General features: G+C 38.3%; 3 protein-coding genes and 2 pseudogenes across 3 annotated transcripts; 2 read left to right on the plus strand and 3 right to left on the minus strand.

Moving 5' to 3' along the window:
* Positions 1 to 344: 344 nt before the first annotated feature.
* LOC110601582 lies at positions 345 to 1212 on the minus strand (annotated as a pseudogene).
* A 1128-nt stretch (positions 1213 to 2340) lies between these two features.
* Positions 2341 to 4529, plus strand: LOC110600965. The gene is made up of 2 exons (XM_021737921.2): positions 2341 to 2550; positions 3481 to 4529. Exon 2 carries the CDS (start codon positions 3490 to 3492, stop codon positions 3988 to 3990), a length of 501 nt encoding a protein of 166 aa, XP_021593613.1. The 5' UTR covers positions 2341 to 2550; positions 3481 to 3489; the 3' UTR covers positions 3991 to 4529.
* An 846-nt stretch (positions 4530 to 5375) lies between these two features.
* LOC110601000 (protein LHCP TRANSLOCATION DEFECT) lies at positions 5376 to 6814 on the plus strand. Its single transcript, XM_021737967.2, has 2 exons — positions 5376 to 5719; positions 6279 to 6814. Exons 1-2 carry the CDS (start codon positions 5456 to 5458, stop codon positions 6531 to 6533), a joined length of 519 nt encoding a protein of 172 aa, XP_021593659.1. The 5' UTR covers positions 5376 to 5455; the 3' UTR covers positions 6534 to 6814.
* Positions 6815 to 8445: 1631 nt separating this feature from the next.
* LOC110600997 lies at positions 8446 to 10409 on the minus strand (annotated as a pseudogene).
* A 53-nt stretch (positions 10410 to 10462) lies between these two features.
* LOC110600999 (chloroplastic lipocalin) lies at positions 10463 to 13443 on the minus strand. The gene is made up of 5 exons (XM_021737966.2): positions 13251 to 13443; positions 12641 to 12779; positions 11840 to 12079; positions 11174 to 11464; positions 10463 to 10843 (listed from the first exon to the last, which is right to left on the minus strand). The coding sequence occupies exons 1-5, from the start codon at positions 13334 to 13336 to the stop codon at positions 10565 to 10567; spliced, it is 1035 nt and encodes a 344-aa protein (XP_021593658.1). The 5' UTR covers positions 13337 to 13443; the 3' UTR covers positions 10463 to 10564.
* Between the last annotated feature and the right edge of the window lie 8974 nt (positions 13444 to 22417).

A 22417-nucleotide genomic window follows, 5' to 3' on the forward strand; every position in this document is an offset into this window, starting at 1 on the left:
TAAAATTATAATACTAAATTTCTTATTAATTAAATATTTATATATTAGAAAAAATTACTTTTTAATTTATGAGTTTTAACGTAATTAATATTTTTATCTCTATAATTTGGTGACCCAACACTTAAGTCTCTCCCTCTCTTTTTCGTCCAAATTCATGGTTCTTATGTACAAAATAGTCATTTGGTCAAAGAAATCAAAAGTGAGAGCTGAGAATTTTTTCTAAAAATGGACTTAATGAACTTGTTAAAACCCCTCAATGTTAAATATCTCCACCTTTCTTCTCTTTTATATCTTCTATGTTTCCTTTAGACCATTGTTGATTATCCTCTTTTTTTCTCTCTTTTCTATCTTTCTTCTCTTGTAACTATGTCTGTTTTTAAGTTTATTCTCACCTTTTCCACCAAATGCATAGATAAGTTCCATTCTCTCAAGAGTATATTCAATTGATAAAATATTGAGTGCCAAAATCACTAAGGCGTCTTTTTCATCCCATGCAATGAAGGAGTGTATTACGTTGAATCCAGGCACATCGAACCATCTCATTTCTGTTTCGTTAGTTGCATATTGAGGGATGACTCTGATTCTTACCCCTGGAGATAATTCTCCGGATTACAGATTGATTTCTCTAACAGGCGAGAATGCTGGTCTCGAATCTGGTTTCGAATCGAGGAAACCACTGACTTTGCTACTACCTCTACTGGGTGGTCAATCAAATCAATTGGTGAAACTGCTGCGAGATTTTTTATACTGAAATTGAAATTGCTGCTACTTTAATTCATATGTTGATGGTGAGCCAAATGCAATTTCATAGACGGAGAGAACCAATCCGGCCAACCTACTAGGTTAGTTACTCATATGGCTAACTCATACCCGTCCTTCGCGTTACCTAAACAGCAGTAGCATATTGGCGTGGAGCTAGTGATCCACGGCAAAAACACTTGGAGGCTTTATGAATTTCATTTCTTGGGAGCCTCCCCCAAAGATAATCTCCATAGGGTTCATCCCAATTTGAATGTCTACAAATATAGCATACTTTTTGCTGATAGCAAAGTCATGAATGAAAGATAGATTCACCATGGAAAATATAGGCACATTTGGCTGTTTATTTCCATTTGAATCGAGCTAAAAGTATGTTAAGAATGGAGGAACAGGACCATATCGGAAAGCAAAGGTTTCACTGGTCTGAAAATATATCTTGGGGTGAGCAGTCATGCTTAAAAATAAATTTCCATCAAAATCATGGCGACCCAGAGTCTTAATATCTCCATTTGATGTTAAATGCACATCGTAATGTAGATCAGACTCACCAAGTGCATAGAGTTTATCACCAAAGAAAGTCAAGCTTCTGTTTGCTAGACCAATGCCATTTGTAGGATTGAATTGACCATAAAGAATTCGAGCAACATAAAGAGCACCACGAGCTGCTAGAGATCAGTGATTTAGAGATGGAGAGTTGGAGAAATAATACAAGGAAGAAGAAAAAGAATCTACAATGAAAAGACATTGAGTTTGGATTTTGTGATATTGAAATAGATGGACTTTTAGTGAGGGTCAATTAGCTCAAATGACTATTTTGAATGAAAGGACTATGAATTTAAACGGAAGAACTATCATTTTGGACAGAAAAAAAGTGAGACACTTAAGTATTGAGTCACTAATATAGAGGGATAAAAGTGTTAATTACATTAAATTTCAAAAGCTAAAAGGTAATTTTTCCTATGGTAAGAATTTTCAATAATTATATAGAATTTATTACTTTTAATTTAAAAATGATCTGATTATATTAATTACTATTACATTAAATATTTATATATTTACCATATAGACTCTAAATTTATTATACATAATTATTATACATCAAACTCATTTTTATATAAGATTATGAAAAATTATTGTGATTTAATAAAATAATTTGCTTTATTATTATATTTAAAAAAATTATTAAATTAATTAGTTCTTATATTTTTTAAATAGTTAACTATATAATTCATTTTATAAATTACAAGGATTAATCAGAGTCTTAAAAAATTTAAAAATTAAATTATTGCAACTTTAAAATTATAAAAAATAAATAATTACATATTAAAATTGTACGAATTAATTATAAATAGTAATATTTAGTTATTTTATAATTATTGATATTTTATAAAAATATTAAATAATTCATTATTGAAAAATATGAATGGTTTTTTTTTAAAATAAAAGAATTAAATAGTCAATTTCATTTTTATTTTCCTAAAATTATAAGTAGCGTTTTAAAGAATAAAGTATTCAATTATTTTCCCACACACCCACTCCTCCATTATTGGCACCACTAGTAAATAAGACAAAAACACTTTGGGAAGAGAGATTTTCATTACAAATTTCATTGGATTTGCTCTTTTAGGAGTGACATTATCCCTTATCACACGTGCTGATTAACCCTTAAACTCTTTTCAAGGATCTTCTAATGGCTATTAAAGCTTCCAAAAAGAGTATGGGTTTTGTCTCTTCTTCCTGTTCGCTACAGATTCATTCTCGTCATCTCCAACAACCTTAGAATTCTTGTGGGTATGCTTTTTAATCTCCATCTCTATGACTGTGCTCTGCATTTGGCTCTTTTGTGCTTTGATTACAGATTACTTGCGGGTTCCTCTGTGTTTCAAGGCAGTTTCTGGATTTACTGCTGAAGGAGCATGAAATTTTGAGTCTTATTTTAGATATAATGATTATTGGTTGCTGGGTTTCGGTGCCTTAAGACTTTGCTTTTGATGACTATTACAAATTTCATGATGTTATTTTAGTGACTTGGTTTCTGAATCCTTGTTATTATCGCTGGGTTGTAGTAAACTTGACGCATGGATTGATGGATCTGATTTTCTTTTTGTATTAAAGTGTTGATACATATGATTCCTTCTTTTCAAATGAAGGGACTTGATGCAACATTTTGAATCTGCTAAGCATATGTGTGTGTTTCCAAGATCCATTTTTGAATTTCTCCTTTGTTTCTTGAATATAACTGTTGAATTGGTTGTGGGTATGCTTTATGGATTCTTGTTGCTCTAAAGGGGATCTTTTGATGAACTGTTCACTCTGGATTTGTTACTTCCTGAAGCTAATTCCTTGCTTTACCATTTATTGTGATGAACAACACTTGGTTTTATTCCTTGTTCTGGTTCTGGGCTACTCATTAAGATAACTATGACTAATTTCCAGCCTTGGGACCTTATCGTGTTGAACAGACGAGGATTTTGTATTTTCCTGCAGAATCTATCATTACTTTCATGAAAATTTTGTTTCTTGAGTTCATTTGAGCTTGCTCATGCTCTCAAATGTGAGTTTTGTTCAGTGATAAGCTCTGATGTGAAGGATATGTTTTATGTTTTGGTTTTAAGATGCATGCCATATATTCCTGGAAACTCATTTGTTCACTACAAGCTTTGAAGAGTAAGAACTACTCTGTTAAAAGAACGCTTCAGATTTTTGCTTGAAACTGTACAGATAGACGACATGGTTCAGAACCTAGAGGCTATCAAGGGCAGCGGTCGATCCATCAAGGTGGGAACCACAGGAACAATCAGTGCACTCATGACAAGGGAACTGGAATCCATTAAATCTGCATCACAGGCATCACTATCTCATCAAGATAAGCCTAAGACTGATCCTGTCTCAGTTCCTTGTAGTGTGACTACTCCTAGAGGACTACGAGCAAAGAAATCATTAGGCGAAGCGAGTACTAGTGCTAGTAGCAGCAGTAATAAACATGGAAGCCCTGAAACAGCTCAGAAGATGAAAAGCTACAACAGAAGTGCCCATCGAATGCCGATGCTCCGTTCTGAGAATTTAACATTGGAGAGAAATATCAGTAGGGACAAAACCAGAAAGAAAGGAACTAACATTGTGGAAGTTGTGGACATAAAGTGTGGTCAGCCAGATAAGACATGGACAAGCCCTATAACCAGCAAACTCAAGAAGCTTGGTTTCTCAAAGCTATCAGAGACCATTGTCTAAACTTGCAAGTTCTTGGCATCAGATTTCAGATTCCTGTAACTGAAGTCTGAAATCCCAGTTGGCCGGTGGTTGTTTGAAACTTCCACCATAGAACATATGCTTGGTAGAAGCCTGCTGCTGCTGCTGCTGCTTCTTCCTTTCTTTTTCTTTTTTGGGGTTGTTACCACAGATCCAAGAGTGGGTTTGGATTGACCCCTACTAGTTGAGGCTGTTCCAGTGGTATGGGAGTTGGGCTTCTGAGAGCTTTCTGGACAGCGTAATTGTAGTTGGCTGAAATGCCTGAGTTCTTGCATTATGAGAGACCCAATGGTTCCTTGAGTGCCTATATCTACAGGAGTCTGTGCTTCCATGTCTTCAGGGACTTGTGTGGTTATGGTGCTAGATTTATACTTATGCTTGTCTTGTCTGGGGCATGTAGTGATTGGCTCTATCTATTTCAGTGTTTTTACATGGATTCATTACCTCATGTTCTTTATCTGAAGTGAAGAGTATTAGATTCTTCCCTATTTAAAAAGATTAGATATTGACATTTTCTTTTCTTTTTTTTTTTTTATTTCATGTAGTTGCTGTCAATTCATTTCATTTGCTAGCCACTACAATTTTTTTTTTCTTTTAACCTCATGGTTATGATTCACATGTTATTTGAAAAACCATAACATCCTAAGAGGGGCAACTTCGTTCTTGTCTATTAACAGGCTGTTGCTTCTTTTCATGTCTTCAATGGCAAGGGAATGGCGTATGATTTAGGTTGGTGCATCAATTTTGAGTGCTTTTAGGGATTTAATAATAATTTCCCCCTTATTTTATACATGAATTTTACAGAATACATTAAAAACCTTCGTTGTACCCCCAAAGATATGCTATATTTAGGAGTTAAAAAGTGAACTGCACTCACTCAATTTCTTCAAGAAAATTAAAAAAAAAAAGAAAAATAATATATATAATTAAAATTATAGAAGCTAAATAATACATATCTAAAAAGATTAATGAATTTTTTTAATAAAAAATTAAAAAAATTAATTTTATAAAATATAAAAATATTTAAATCGAATAATTTTAAAATAGAAATAAAATTAATGAATTTTCTTAAATTAAGAGACTTGATTGTAATTTACCCAAACAAAAATCATAATTCTTCATTTCATCTATGCATTACATTAGTCAAACAATGTTTTAGACAATCAATCAAGTTGCCATTACGAGTTGATAATCCATGGTTTTGCGAGTTTCCACACATCATATATGCTTCCCAACATGAAAATAATTGTGAACCACTCGATCTGCTTACTATTAAGTAAGGAAAAAGGGTGATCTTGGATTTTGACGAATCAATCACTGAATAACGTGGACATGTGCGCACTTTATCCTTTCCACCCTATCACCCTTCCAATGGAAACACTCGAGTCGAGTGGATAGGATAGGACATCAGTTCCTTGAATTTTGTTGGTTATCGCGAAACGTAGTAATGGCCTCAATACCATTATGCACAACTCACCTCCCCTTCACTTCCGAACCTAAAAAATCTCAACCTTTTTTGGCCAAATTCAGTTCCCAGTTTCTGGGTATCCAAAACACAGGTGGTTGGGTAAGACCCTGCAGAATTGGACCCTCCAATGGCTCGAGAGCAAAGTGCTGGTTCAAGTTTGGTAAAAATGGTGTTGATGCTGAAGGAGCTGGAATTTATGGCAGCCAATCCCGTGATGACTTTGATAGAGATGATGTTGAGCAGGTTCTCTCCCTCTCTCTCCTTATTTCTATTTAGAAGTGTTTGGAATTATAGATTTCAAGCTTTGGATTTCATTTCACGATTGCGGTTTTGTTGCTGATTAATTGTTTTTGGGATTGGAGTAGCTTTCTGATCTATGCTTAAATTGCCGTATTCTTCAATTATGGTGGATTTATTTTAGTTTTCAATTGCCTAGTCATGAGGATCAATGTAGTAAGGATTAAGGATAAAGGATTTGTCTCTACACTTTTTTCTAAATATTGCTTTATGTTTCTGTTGGAAAATAAAAGGAAACTCAAAATAAAAAATAAAAAATATATGATAAAACTGAAATTAAATATTTAAAAATAAGAAATAGATATTTCAAAACCAGACGAAAAGAATTCAACAATGTACCTTTGGCTTTAGGCAGCATATTGCTTAATCAGAGGCCATAAAACATTTACTATATGGGTTTGCTTCATGAGATAAAGAGAGCCATTGCATTGTATATGCATGTACCAACTAAGTTAAGATTTGTGAAAATGCTGTGTTGACTGAAAAACCATTTCATAAATTACAGTACTTTAACTACATGGGGATGCTCGCTGTGGAAGGTTCATATGATAAGATGGAGGCTCTCCTAAGTCAAAATATTCATCCAGTAGACATCTTATTAATGTTGGCTGCTTCAGAAGGTGACAAACCAAAAATTGAAGAGTTATTAAGAGCTGGAGCAAATTATACTGTGAAGGATGCAGATGGAAGGACCGCTCTTGATAGAGCCAATGAAGAAATCAGGGAATTCATCCTCGAGTTTTCAGTTCAAAAGGCATGATTATTGATTAAGATAAATCTGCCAATCCATTTGCTTGCATCTTCTCAGGCTATCTGTTTTTCCTTTGTTTTTTTAATGGGCGAAGACATATCAAGCTATCTGTGAGTTTGACCATTTAGTCTTTTCTTTTGCCAAGAAATATAAGACAACGTTTTGATGGTAAAATGAAAATTGAAGGGATGATCCGAGTCAGAGTCATTTTAAGTGTATTGATGTATGCTCGGACTTCACATATTTAATGTGCACTTCGGCTATACAGAGGACAATTCTTTAATAGTTAATGCCCTCCTATGCATTCTGTTCCTGTCCTCGTAATCAACGAAATTGTAAAAGACGAGAAGATTTCTCGACTGAATTTAAGTAATTGCAGATCTTACAAAGATGATTTTGAAACATTTTTCCAAAAAAATTCATATTCCTACGGACAATAATTTAACAAGCTACAAGATTCTTGGGATCCACTACAAAAACACCAAAAGAACAGCTTCTAGGTCAGGTTTGTAGTTGCATAAACGAAGCAAGACTACAATCAACCGGCTCATCCCAGGTTTCACACGCAGACCTTCTAATTGCTGAAGTTACCCAAGAAGACCTACACACCTTCATTGTCAAGGTCCGAACTACTAAGAGTGGAGGTTAGAAACCTTGGAAAGAACAAATACTTCAAGCTCAGCCTAGGATGAAGGCATTGCATCTTGTAACCATATCCAATAAGGCAACGGTTTTCTCTGTTGACCATGATGTAGGAAGATCATTGGTCCCAGCTGGAAAACACTGGCGAAGATCACTGGCAGTAAGAATAAACTCCGTATCTATAGCTCTGTGTGGAATGCCAAAGCACTAAAGCAGGCTATACTGCACATCATTGCATTTTCAGCTTGAAATAAAAGAGCCAACCACGCTGGTCTCGGAGTTAAGCTCAATTTAGGTCAGCAACACATCTGGAACAGCTCCTTCCCAAATATAGAAATCATATCTTCTATCTGATTGTTGGACATCACTTTAAGACTTGTGAGCACTTCGAGACTGGTGCTATTGTTGATTCTGCATGGCATACCAATGTTGACCAAGCTAGCTTTGTGGTTTCTCTAGGAATTTAGGTCCAGAGTCAGGTCACCTCAAATATCTGAAAAAATAATGCCAGAAACATACTTTTTAAGTTACAAATCGAATTTATAGTTAGACTCTAAGCATAATTCCTGCATCCCCAAGCTCTAACGAGAGTTAACAAGCAGAAACAAAAAAGATTCCAAAGTTCTTTGACATATTAAGGAAAATTAGCAAAACATGAATCCAATCAAACCACCTCCTGCTCCTAGCTAAATAAATAGTTAATTACTGCTTCTGCAATCCCATCAGCAACACTTGTGGATATGCACAAAACATCGAAGATATAATACTCAAGAATCAGAAGCAAGTCATCCTAGGCACATCTACCTTTTGTTATTTGCCCTTTTCTATTTGATCTCAGGTGTAGCTATGTAGGATGCCCTAGTTCCTTCAAAATCTACACTTAAAATTAAAAGAATCTCATAGTTTTTATTCTGTTGGACTTGATCAATCTGTCAGTTAAATTACATCTTGCTGCATCATTTTATAAAATTGAATGTCCATCAAATTTAATCTTCTAATATATAAATGTACATGATAAATGATAAGATAGAATATGGATCAGTTTGCTGGAAATCATGAAGTTGAGCAATGAAATCTTTGATTGGCTTGAAATATTGGAGGGAGGCAAAAATAGCAACCTCAAGATGCCTGTAAATGAAACCACGGGAGACCTTTAAAGACTTGAAAAAATTACTAGCTCAAAACAAAGTATAGTAATAGCAGCCTTAGAGTTTTCCAAGCCTTTTGACCTTGTACAACCAATTACCTCTTTGTAAATATAAAAAGTGGGACAAGCATGTCCAACACAAAATGAAATTTTCATTGCATTTCCAAACTATTACTCTAGAAGGTTAAACATGAATTTGTATGAGCTGTTCAATAGATCTAAAATTTCAGATAATCCAAAACTAGAACTGGCTTATGCACAAGGCGGAAAAAACAATCATCTCATATAAAATCAAATAAGTAACAAGAGCAATAACAACATGACAAAAAATAAATTCCTTAAGCGAGTAGAAAGAGTGAAAAGAATTATTTATCAACAGAGACACTCAAGCCCGGCATCAAAAAGTAACTATTGGCAGCAAGAACAAAAAAGGCTCCAAGAACATTAATACCCAATGTCACTGTGATCCTCAACGTACTCGGCAATTTGTTCAAGTTTGACAGAGTAATTCATGAGTATCAGCATCTTGCGCAACTCCAGTCTCTTGGTCCAAATCCCTCTCAACCAAATTACCATACATCCCCCTACGCTTCCCATACAGAACAACGACGGGACCCCCACGACGTGGTAATGCAGTCTCCAGAAGATCCTCATCTACTCCTTCTACCAACTCCTTAGTCTCACCCATGGTTATATCACATACATGTGGACCAATCACATCTACCACCTCCCCCTTTTTCAAATAAAATCTGCCTCCTTTCAGGTCCTTGCTTATAATTCCGACTCGAATGTGATTTCTAAGCCACCGTTTTCTTTCATCTTTCTCTTGACCGGTGTCTCTCCTCACAGTCCTCTGTTTTCTTTACTTGATTCAGTAATGCGCTTTTCCCTATACTTCGATTACTTGCTTTCTATCTGTAAAGCTTTCAACTTCATCAAACACCTCTCTTCTTCTTTAGAGCCCAAATCAGCAATATCAGAAATATGCAGTTTAAGTTCCTTATCACTTCCTGAAAGCTTCAAAACAACCCGACCATCATCTAATCTCTTTGAAATTCTACCCTTCAACCCCATAATATCTCTTCCACCGGCAATAACTCTGACATATTTACCAAAGAAATCATCATTCTGGTCATCTCTGTCTCTCCCTATCTTCCTCTCATTTAAACTATCTCTATCTCTAACACTAGTATTAGTAGTATTAGAAGCAGGAGGAACAAAGCCTAATCCTTCCTTATCAGTTCTCTTGTGGTATTGCTCGACTTTGACATCTTCCTTAGCATTTTTTTCCGATACCTCCGCCTTCAGGCCAACCATACCCAGCCAGCAAACAAGCACCAAACCCTTCCACCGGCACATCCTTAAAACTCCTCAAATCCTCGATCCTCCGGTAACCGCTGGAGATCATACTTCAGCTTTTCCAACAATAAATTCTCAGCTGCTGTACGGTGAGCTTTGATTCCTTGGTCACCATCGGCCTTGTTCCCGTCGGAGCTGCTTTGCTGCCGAACATTGAGGCCGTAGGAAATACCCTTATCATCCTCGCCCTCGAAGCGAAGGCCTTCGGGGTCGGACTGAAGAGTGGGGAGGAGGTCGAGGTTCTTCATTCGTTTGTGGGGTCTCCATTCGTTCTCTTTCGGGGGGATGATGAGATTCCGATTGGAGTTGACTAGGGTTTTCGAGGGATCAAATTCGGTGACGTATTCTTTTACAGTGTCATTAGTTTGTGTTAAGCTAACGGTATCGATTTCAGAGGAGGATTTAGGGGTGGGCTTGGGGGCTGATTTTGTGATTGAAAAGGAGAGTTTCATTGCCTCTAGAACTTCTTTATGAAGACTGACAGAACTACGCCTTGGTCTTCCTCTATTCCGCCGAGATGATTCTACATTGGAAAAAGAAAATGAGGAAGAACTCCCCTCCACTGTGAATGGGCCTAGTACTTTTTTTTTATGAAGGCTCCACAGTAATGGGCCTCGTACTTGTCCAAAACCCAAGGGCTTCGTTATTAGTCCCAGCATAAGTCTTATATTTTTGGGTAATTTCTAATGTTCTAATATTCTACAAAAGAAATTAATGTTCTAAGATTTTGACTAAAATCGTAATTTGCTTTTTTTAAATGAGAAATTATTTAGTTTATGAGATTTTAATAGTGTAAACAAATTAATCATATTGTTAAAATTTACTATTACATATAATAGTTTAATTCATTACATTTTTACTGTATAATAAACAGCACAGAAGTTTATTTTTTCTATTTGAAATAGAGTTCAAGAAGCTTCTTCAAAGTGTCAAACACACTTGTAAAGGGGTTAAATGCAATAGGTGCCTTTAGTTCTAGGTCAGGGAATTGATTTGTTAAGGCCTGTTGCATCCCGGACATAGACATCATGGCAGCTAACTGGCTGTTGGACATAACTTCACAATCTTGTGGGGTATCCTTGATTTTGCTAGGATCATATCCGAAGTTTGCCAAGTATGATTTGTATTTCTCTATGAATTCAGGTCCAGGATCAGGTCTCCTTGAATATATCTGAAACATTTATGCCAAAATATATCATGCACTAGTTATAGCTGCTGCATCCCTAAGCTCTTTGTAATCACCAAACAGCATTTTCTCAAGGTTCCTAAACTTCAGCATGTCAACAAGAAAAACTATTGTTTGCCAATGGCAAGAGTTTATATGATCAATAGTGATCCCCTGATACTAACATGATAAACATCAATCAAGTGTTCTCTTGATGTACTTTTCATTTAGCTGAATATTATATACTTTATGAACCACATGAACTTAATTAGATGATCAATAATGTCGTTAACCCAGATATTACATGCTCTATATCTTCTTCAAAGTTGTAATTACCTGAATAAAACTCTTGTCCTTCGCTCCAGAGACAAGAGCGAAGTTGTCATAGTCGGTAGCAATCACATCATAAGGCTCCTTGGGGATAAATGGCAATGTTGGAAACCGAAGGTAACACTTCTCTTTAATCATCTCTTGCTTTTCTAGCTCAGTTTCATTCTTCTCCAAGTCGTCCTCTGCCAAACATTGGACCTTTCCCCTTATGCCAGTAATGTATCCATCAGGGCCTCCATGAACACAAAAAGTATCAACCTGAATAGCTGGTGCCTGCATATCAAATGTATACACGCCCTGCCAGTGTAATCGCACACGTTAGGATCATATAATTTTAGGCCTAAAGATTTGAGAGAGTTAAATAAAGATGAGAAACAGCAAAGGCTTTTTTTTTTTTTTTTTGCGACTAGGAAAGAACTAGATTTTTCACATCCACCACCAGGAGACCAATCTGTGAAGTACAAATATTTGCCAGAGTCTAATGTTTATATAGACACACACATACAAAGCATATCTGACATTGCCCACCATACAGCTTCAAAAAATTTGATGTCCAAGTATACAATGTTACATGAAAATTGAGAAATTAGGGTTTTCATTTAGCAAGTAAAGCAATTACAATGGGTAAACATATTCATTAAAACTAAAACCATAAATGTTCCTAGCATTTACCTGGGTACAATGGCAGTCTTCTTGACCTTGTCCAGCAAATCCACGTTTGAGAGAAGCAACTTCAAACCACCTTCCTGAATACCTGACTGGGTCAAAATCCTTAGCCGACATACCTCTCATCATCATCAGCTTCCCACTTCTTTCACCAGAACTCTCATCAAGTGGAAGGGTAACTTTATTGTCTGCAGCACTTGCAAGCTGGCAAATATTGTGGAAATGAGACAAATCTGATGCAACAACCTGATAAGAAAAAAGAGGACTTATCTCAGAGGGAGCTCACACTCATTATTTATATGATTTGTATCCTTCAAACACAGAAAGACCACATATTTTGATGAGTTCACTCACGACATTTTTCTATGGAATCAACCTATATCCAGTCTACCTCAAAAGAAGAGGACTAATGTTGAATCAACCTGTATCAACTTTACCCTAAAGGAAGAGTAATATATCTAAGAAGCAGGCATGAACCAAACTTCTGGGAAGAAAAGAAGGGAAAAAGTCAGCTGCGAGGTAGGGAACCTAAAATTTAAGAGCCCACAACATAAACATCTTTTCTGAGCAAATTTTTGAGCTTTGGTATGGAATTTGAGCAATGGCATATGGATTCTAAACTATCTTAGAGTTTGGATCTTTTTAGAAAATTGACATTCCACATTCTACTTTATGTCCTGCATATGAAACACTCGTGTCCTTACCACATCAGAGATATAGCTCTCCTACAAATTTAGACTTTCAAAGCATGATTGAAAAATGCCTAGGTAACAGCAGAGAGCACTAAAAGAAATATAACCAATTAACCTGATTTGTTTGGTTGAGAAAAAATAACGAGGCAACAAGCCCAGATAGCACACGTCTAACAACAACCGTACTTGGGATAGGATTCTCAAGCGAGCATTTTGAGACTGAGCATTTTGAGACAATCTTTCCAGGTGCTTTCCTATAAAAGAAAAGGGAAAAATTACAAATTACAAATTATAAATATGCAAACCAATGCATTCTAACTTTACAAGATCTCCAAGTGCTTTGTCATTTTGAGAGATGCAATATTCTAGTAACAATTTTGTTCCAGAAAGGAGTAGTATGATGACTGAATATCATTGTCAGAGTAATCCAGCCACACCCAGTTGCTCATTATTTTCTCACGCTTTCTAAGCAACAAAACAAGCATAATTAACCAAACCCCAGAATTGATGATGAGTAGCCAAAGAAATTCTCGTGAAAGTACAACCCACAAACTCATATCTACAAATAAAAAATTTAAAAAAAAAAAAGAAGAAGAAAGAAAGATAAGCCCAGTTCATAAAAGCAAGCAAAACAATAAATGGAATCGGGGAAAAACAAAACAAAACAAAATTCAACACGAAGTAACAATGAATGGAGCATGGGTGTGAGATTTTAGTAGCCGTACCTGGGAATCATAGGAGGATAAGAGGAGTACCATTGGAGCAGAGGCGGTGAAGTTTGATGATAGATAAAATTGAGAGCATTCACCATTGCTTTCTTCTCAATGCTGCACTGTCTCTCTCTGCTCTATCTCCTTTTCTGGGTCTAGCGACATCGAGTGATCACTCGCGGGTCCATTGATTCGCTGCCTTCAGTTACAGGACACTACTAATATGCTTTAAAACGTCACCGTTTGCCAGTGTTGAAACTTTGAACCGTATCGAACATCTTAGATATTTTTTTTACGAGGCAGCAAAGGAGCAGCACATCTCATGGTTGACCTTCATATATGAAAACATACACAAATTAATTATTGATTTTATTTTGAATAACTATGTCAAATTAACTAATTCATCATTAGTGATAAATAATTATGATAATTCAAAATGCAGTTGTTCCTGAGGTTTTCTTCCAGTGATACACCCGCATCTCCTCCAACTTGGCCGATTGATAAATTCTCAAATTTCTTACCTACAATCTCTCATCCGGTCATCTAAACTCAAAATAAGAGCTAATATTCTTTATCTAATGACTGAAAATACAATAAAAAATAATAAGCGGAGATTTAAGCTCTTTTTATTTTACAAAAAAACATATAAAAGAAAATATTTTCTATATATTTTAATTTTTGAGACTCTTAAAATTAATTTAAAATAAATATTTTTTAATATAAAATTAAGTTATTATTAAAGAAAATAATTGTTTCTTTTATAAAGAAAAATTATTTTTAAAATTTTATTAAAATCAATAAACTTTTTTATTTATAAATTTATTAATATTATTTATTTTTTAAAATGCAATTAAATAAAAATAATAATTATTTAAAATGCAAGTAAATAAAAAATAATAATTATTTTATTGAAAAATATTTTCATTCAAAATATTTGTATACATGAGTTATTTCACAAAACAAACATAACCTTAAATTTAGAAAAATTTATTAAAAATTAATTTGAAATAAAAAAATGCACCACTTAGCGAGTAATAATACAGTAGCTACTTACACCAATCAACATTTTCATTAACCTTCTGCGCAAACCCCTTTTTTCCGTCACTTTTATGAGCATCGAAACGTCATTTTAACCTCAGAAAACAATAGAACTGCTAGCGAGGCACATAATTCAACCTCCCCATTAGCTCAGTACAAGGAACCTCGCCCTTTCTTAACGATGACAAATTCCGATTTCTCTTCCTCAATTTTCTATGTAAAAGACAAAATACAACAACAATTAAACATGAAAAAAAATCTCAAATGCCTAATAAGTTGATAAGATATGTATAAAAATTTCCTATTAACTAAGGTTCGATTTTACTTCCCTTTAACTCTGTTAAGTTTTTAGATCTGATTTGAATGTCGAAAGGTCTCCTATAGAAACTTTCCTGGTAGTCTCCTGACCATTTTTTTTTATCTTACAGGTTTCATTCCTTAAAATCAAGTATAGAGAGATCTAACGAACCGATCACAGAACGATTATCAACCCAGTGAATCAGACCTCTACCTTGTCCTCATCTAGACACCTCGTCGGATCTCACAATTATCAAGTGGTGTCGTCTGTGGAAAGAAAGAAGACTATATTGTCGCTGGAGTTTCCAAACAAAACCCATGAGATCCACGTGGTAAATCGAGAAAAGCTAATAGCCAAACAATAAGGGAAACCAAAAGAAAGAGAGAGAAAAGACCCGAGAGTCACTAAGACATCTAAAAACCACATGGTGAAAGTAAAAAAAAGGCAAACGCCAATTTGAGAAGGGAATGCGACTCAAGAGTAACCCGCTCGACATGGAAAAGAGGTGACATGCACGAGTTACCCCAGTTGTATGATCACTTTCTTTAGCTCAAAATATTCTTGCTATCATGAACTACTCACAAAGTTTACAGTTTTAGATGAAAGCCTTGTATACATGAGTCTAAACATGGTAGTGTAAGTAGCTTAAAAAACCCTTATATGTGATTAATATGAATTCACTAAGAAAGGGGTTATTTGTTTAAAGCATGATGATATGAGAATTAAAAATTATAGAATGATTTATGCATGAGAAATATTATTTATTAGATTCTCTGAAATTATATGAAATAATATAGTTGGATAAAATTAATATTTTGCATTTAGTTAAAATATGAAGCTAAATATCTTGCTATTCAAATTAATAACGAGCATTCTTGATACATATATTCTGTGCAAACTTTTATTTTACAGATAAATTTTAAAAGTAGGAACAAGATTAATAAACCTAGAAGTCCCGGCCACAAAACTGGTTGAGAAGACAAAACCCTCAATGAGGTAACCGGTCTCGGAAATAAGATCGCCAGCACCATAAAACTAGTTGAAGAGATGAAGACACCAATGAGGTGGGTGACTGGTCTCGGAATAAAATCGTCGACACCACAAAACCAGTTGGGAAGATGAAGCTCTCAATGAGGTAGGTTATCGGTCTTGGAAATAAGACTGCCGGTACCACAAATCCCGTTGAGGAGATGAAGACTCCAATGAGGTGGGTAATCATCTCGAAACAAGACCACCGACACCACAAAATCGGTTGAAAAGATGAAGCCCTCAATAAGATAGATGATCGATCTCAAAAATAAAATTGTCGGTACCACAAAACTGGTTGAGGAGATGAAGACCCCAATGAGGTGGATGACCGGTCTCGGAATAAGTTTGCTAGCACTATAAAATCGGTTGGGAAAACAAAACCCTCAATGAGGTAGATGACCGGTCTTAGAAATAAGATAGCCAGCGCCACAAAACCAGTTGAGGTGATAAGGGCCAATAACGAAGGTCCATACCAGAAAGGCTACGAGCCAAAAGAAAATGAACTAAGAGACACGATGTCGACTTCAAGAGAGGACCTTAGCATACACAAGACTCACAAGAAAAAGGTTAACCCATGGTTTCGATCTCACAAAAGAGCTCGATTCACAGGAAAACGAGGCTAAAGTTTGGCTCCGACATAAAAAAAAAAGAATGTGGTTCGCAGAAAAACAAGGCTAAAGCCTGGCTCTGACCTCACAAAGGAGCTCGTCTCACAGAAAAATAAGTTTAAGGCTTGATGCCCACCTCACGAAAGAGCTCGCCCCGCAGAAAAATAAAGCTTAGGCATAATCCCATCCTTGAAAAAGGGGGGCTTGACACTTTTAAAACTCGAAGAAAGTTAAAGCCAAGGTATAGCACCAACCTCAAAAGAGAGCTCGACCCAAATTTGTAATACCCGGCTAGACTCCGATATCGGAATTCCTACCGTCCGGTGGAATCTCGGATGTCGGAAGCCTCTAGTAGGGTAGAAACATGTTTTCATAAAATGTTTTAAGGTATTTCATAGTTTTAAGTATAAAAATTTAATGAGTTTTTGCATGAAAAGTCTTTGGAGGAAAACCCAGGTTCGGCCGCCGAAAGTCAAGTTCGGCCGCCGAACATACATGCGTTTTGGAGGCACGTTAGGCCCCCGAAAGCATGAGCAAGGGAAGCCCAGGTTCGGCCGCCGAAAGTCAAAGTTCGGCCGCCGAACATGGCATGTATGCGGAGGCAAGTTCGGCCCCCGAACGTGGTCTGGCCAGCCACTATAAAAGGGTCACTTAGCCGAAATGGGCGAGCTTTCTCCCATTTTCGGCCACAGCTAGCTTCCGACCTCCCTCTTCCCAATCTAGTGTTTTTCCTTCAAATCCCCACTATTTTTCTTGAGTTTTAAGCTTGCATTGAAGGTTTTGAACTTTTGAAACAAGTTTTGGAGCTTTGGGAACTCAGGAGCTCATTTTCGTGGATCTCCAAGTTTAGGTCGTCTCCCTCTCGATCTTCAAGAGGTAAGAGCCGATCTTAAGCTCCTTATGTGTTTTAAGTAAGTTTTAAGTTGTTTTATGGGGTAGAATGGCATGTATAGGGTTGTATGAGTTTTTAAGCAAATGTTAGGTTTTATGTGATTTGTGAACAATGTGGCTTGCTTGTGTGTGTAGTTGGGGTTTAAATTAGTTTGAGGCCCCTAGGAGCTTGTATGCTTGAGTATGCATGTTGTAGAATAGGGTTATGCATGATTGGTTGTGTAGGGGGTTGAAATGGGCATGAAGAACCAAGTTTCTGCCCTTTTGCAGAAACCAGGTTCGGCAGCCGAAGGCACTTTCGACCGCCGAACCAGCTTGGGAGGCAGCTTTAGGCTGCCGAAGCCTGCCTCCGAAAGTGGGAGTTTCGGCTCTGTCCGAGACTTTCGGCCGCCGAAGGTGCCGCCGAACATGCATGAGTTTCGTCTCTGTCTGGGAGTTTCGGCCGCCGAAGGTGCCGCCGAACCTGCCTGACTTTCGGCTCTGGAAGGACTTTCGGCCGCCGAAGGTGCCGCCGAAAGTGCCCTTCCCAGCCTTTTCTTGCATGATTTCTAGGGATGTTTTGAGGTGTTTTTAGGAGGTTTTGGGGGTATGTTTAGAGTTATGTTCTTGTTGTTTGGTGCCTCATTTGAGTCCACCTGTGTAGGTTCGGACCCGAGGAACCGAGACCCCCGGTTGTGAGATAGTCGTTCAGAGTCCGTTGTTAAAACTTCAGTCACCAGGTGAGTGGGATAACTCCCTAAGTTTCTAAGTAAAGTAATTGAATAAATGAACAAATGAATGAATCTGAAAGCATACTCATGCATCATTAATGCCATGAAATATTCCAGGATGTTTGCATTAGAAATTCACGAATATGTTGCATTGCATAATTTGATGTTGATGTGGATGGTTGTTGGGTGATCCATAGTCCTCTGATGTTATGTTATGATGATATGTTATGGAAGACCAGCGAGGCCCATTCTACGCCCCTGGCACTATGTAAGAGAAAGACCAGCGAGGCCCACTCTACGCCCTTGGCACTTTAGGATGTTATGTTATGTTATGTTATGTAAGAGAAAGACCAGTGAGACCCATTCTACGCCCCTGGCATTTGGAGATGTTGAGGACTAATGGTGACAATACCATCATTTATGTGATTAGCTGTGATGTGATGCATTTCATGAAAGCATGAATAAAAAAAAAAAAAGTTAAATAATATGATGAAATATAGTAATAATAATAATAATAATAAAATAAATAATAATATACCTAAAAATGGAGGAATTAAAGCAAACGTTTTTAGTTTCTGCTCACTGGGCTTTATAGCTCACCCCTCTCCCCTAACCCCAGTCTTGCAGGTGCAGAGTAGATAGAGAAGTCAGCAGAGTAAGAGAAGTTTATGTAATAGCTTAGCTGTGGACATGGTTTATTTGTAATGTAAAAGTATGTTATGTAATGTAATGAAAGTTTAGAATGTGCTTGACTGGAGTTTGTTTTAATCCCTTGTGTATATGATCCAAAAATGTTTTTTTTTATGATGTTTATGTTATCTAAGCCTATCATATGTTATGTTACCCATTGGAGTATTTGATGAGGACTCCAACGAGGAGTTTATGATATGTTATGTATGCACAGGTTAGGCTTGGAAAGAAAAGTTTTAATTTTTATGTATGTTGTTGATCATGTATGGGATTAAACAGGTTCACAAGATGTATGTTTGGCTTGCTACGGGTTCTGGCGGCCTTAAGCCGACCTGAATCCTAGCGCCGGTAGCGGTCCGGTTTCCGGATCGTTACAGAGTGGTATCAGAGCCCTAAGTTCATATGGTCGGACCTAGAGTGTCGGGCTCATAGATGTGATAGAAAGGTCAAGCACAATAGGAAATCATGTCCACTAGGATAGGATGTAGAGTCCTGTCTTGCATGAAAGTATGTATGCCATGAGATATGCTATGAATATAATGTGTATATGATGTGGGTTCATGTGTTTCCACATGAACCATTTGATGCTAATGTTTTGTTATCTGTGCTGTTTTTCAGTAAACAAAATGCGAGGAACTCGTCGATCGGCTAGATTGACTAGAGTACCACCGGAGGATGAGGGCACGAGCGCCCGTCCTCCAGCATTGCCAAGGGCAATGTCAAGTAGGTCCAACAGGGACAGAGCAGTGGGAGACCCTAGAAGGTCTCTGGATCTGGGAAGAAATAGATCAGTAAGAGGAACGGTTCAAGGAGGCAGGTCAGTGGATGTGGGAGAAGAGATGGATGTGGACCAGAGGAGGGATGGTAGTCTTGGTGTAAGCATGCCAGAGGAGGGCATGGGTGAGTCTCAGGGAGGCACTCAGGCCTCGGGGTTTGTTCCACCACCCCCGTACCCACCTTTTTCACCATACCCCGGGTATTCGATGGGAGGTACATCGGATTACCCCAGTTTTAATCCTTACCCTTCTCACATGCCATACCCACCTTTCCACCCACAGTATCCACAGTACCCTATGTACCCACCCCCATCCTTCCATCCAGGCACAGCAAACCCTATCCCAGGGGATGCCGCACCTCCACCACCAGCAGAAACCGCAGTTACAGAAACCCAAAGACCTCAACCTACCTCATCTGGAGGGAGCAAGGCCAAGATGACCGACTATATGAAGTTGGGTGCTCCCCAGTTTGATACCGGTGACGATCCGTTTGTGTACCTGGAGAAGGTCAAAACAATTACAGATGAGATAGGTGCTGATGACAGCAGAGCCATTCAGATAGCTGGTTTCACCCTGAAATGCAAGAAGGCCCGTGAGTGGTTCAAGGGCTATGTGAAACCGAGGGTGGACAGTCTTTCATGGGAGGAGTTTGCGAATGAGTTCGCAGGATGGGCTTTCCCTGACAGTTCCAGGGAGCTGAAGATGATTGAGTTTGAACAGCTGAAGCAGACAGATGAGATGGGTGTCGATGAGTACACCGATAGATTCTTAGAGTTGTTGCCGTTTGCCGGGCAACATCTGGACACAGATTCGAAGAAGTCGAGGAGGTATATCATGAGGCTCAATTCCAGGTATTCCTCTTTGATTCAGTCAGCTGATAGAGAAAGTTTCCATGCCATTATAGACATGGCCAGGAGAATGGAGGCTAGTGCCGTAATAGAGGGAAAAGTCAAGCAGTCAGTGGCACAACCTTCTGGTTCCAAGACCCCAGGTGGGGGAAGGATTGACCCTTCATCCTTGAGTTCAGCTAGTAAGAAGTGGGGCAGTACCACTAAGAAACCAAAGAAGAATAAGTTCTGGAGCAAGATCAAATCAGGTCTGGGATAAGGAAGTGGCTCAAGCTCTGGTGCTGATAACGCAGTTTGTGCGAGGTGTGGTAAGCTACACCGGGGGGTATGCCGGTTTGGGACGACAGCCTGCTACAGGTGTGGGCAAGAGGGACACATGTCTTGGGACTGTCCGAGAGCAGTTCCTACGGCACAGCCCCAGCAGACAGCTTCGGGTAGTGTGGCACAGCCAGCAGCTTCAGTCGCGACACAGGCTAGTGGCAGAGGCCGAGGGAGAGGGTCAGCCTCTTCTTCATCAGTTTACAGAGGGGAAGGTCCGTCAGCTCCAGCACGGATCTTCACAATGACGCAGCAGGAGGCAAACGCATCCAACACCGTGGTGTCAGGTAATATCATCATTGGTTGTTCAGATGCTTATGCCTTAATGGACCCGGGTGCATCCCATTCTTTTGTTTCTCCGAGAGCGGTCGAGAGGTTGGGTTTGATGGTCTCTGGGTTAGAGTGTCCCCTATGGGTCAGTGGACCCAAATGTGACCCGTCAGTGGCAGAGTCAGTCTGCCAGTACAGTCCAGTTTTCATAGAGGGAAGATGCCTATCCGCCGACCTAGTGGTTCTAGACTTGACAGATTTTGACGTCATTCTAGGGATGGATTGGCTATCTACCCATGGTGCTACCTTAGATTGCAGAGATAAGGTAGTTAAGTTCAGATGTCAGGATGGGTCAGAGGTTGTCTTTAGAGGAGACAGGGGGAGTACACCTAGAGGTTTGATATCAGCCCTACAGGCTCGTAGGCTGCTCAGGAGGGGTTGTCAGGGTTATCTAGCTCATGTGAGAGAGCTAGACAGAGATGTCAGAGAGCCCGCCTCGGTGCCTGTGGTTAGAGAGTTCTTAGATGTTTTCCCAGACGAGCTGCCAGGTTTACCGCCTCCTAGGGAGATAGAGTTCGAGATAGAATTGATGCCAGGAACCAGACCGATCTCTATCCCTCCCTACAGGATGGCGCCAGCAGAGCTGAAGGAGCTTAAAGAACAGTTGCAAGAGTTGGTTGTAACGACCCCAAAATGGACCGTCACCGGCGCTAGGATTCAGGTCGGCTTAAGGCCGCCAGAACCCGTAGCAAGCCTGCAATACTCTCTGTGTACCTGTAAAACTCATACATGATACATTTTCTGTGAAAATAAAACTCTTTGCTGAACCAAGGCTTAACCTGTGCATGCACTATCTCTGTACTCTGTACTCTGTACTCTGTACTCTGTACCCCTGACTAGAGCTTGCTCTAGACGGGTTAACTCATACCTGTTAAGCCTGGTTATAAAACATATATACATATACAGATCATGTATGTAACAAAAGCTTTACAACACAATACAACTAAGTCAAGCACAACTCTAACGTTATACACAACTATAACATCTCTTTACAATTTACATGTCCACTCTATACTCTTACAAGCTCTTTTACTCTTTCTGTACTCTGCTGAACTGTCCCTGTACACTGACCATTGAACCTGCAAAACTGGGGTTAAGGGAGTGGGATGAGCTCTATAGCCCAGTGAGTAGAACAGTAAAATATCTCAGTAAAACATGATCTCATGAAATGCGTCATAACACAGATAAACCACATAAAGAGTAAACCTGTCACCACATAGTCCCAGTAACTCTGTGCCAGGGCGTAGAATCGAGCACCTGGTCTTCCTGTCATATATGTATATGTGTATATAACACCTCTGTACTTACCATTGCCAGGGCGTAGTCAAAGGCTCCTGGACTTTGCTATACCTGCCAGGGCGTAGTCAAAGGCTCCTGGACTTCCTGTCTGTGACTATTGGATCATTCAGCATTTACTCACATCAACAGATAACTATGCAATGCAACATATTCGTGGATACTAATGCACATAACCTATGATATACTCATGATGCATGACTGATGCTAAAAGCATTTCATGTTCCAATAAAAAGATTAAGTTTAGTTCCACTCACCTCTGGCTAACTGGACTGACTGACTGAGCAGGCTCTGAAAACTCTGGAGCAGTACTCACTGCTGCTCTCTCTGGTTCCTCTGGTTTGTATAGG

Source organism: Manihot esculenta, chromosome 15, assembly GCF_001659605.2.
Source record: "Manihot esculenta cultivar AM560-2 chromosome 15, M.esculenta_v8, whole genome shotgun sequence".
NCBI lineage: Eukaryota > Viridiplantae > Streptophyta > Magnoliopsida > Malpighiales > Euphorbiaceae > Manihot > Manihot esculenta.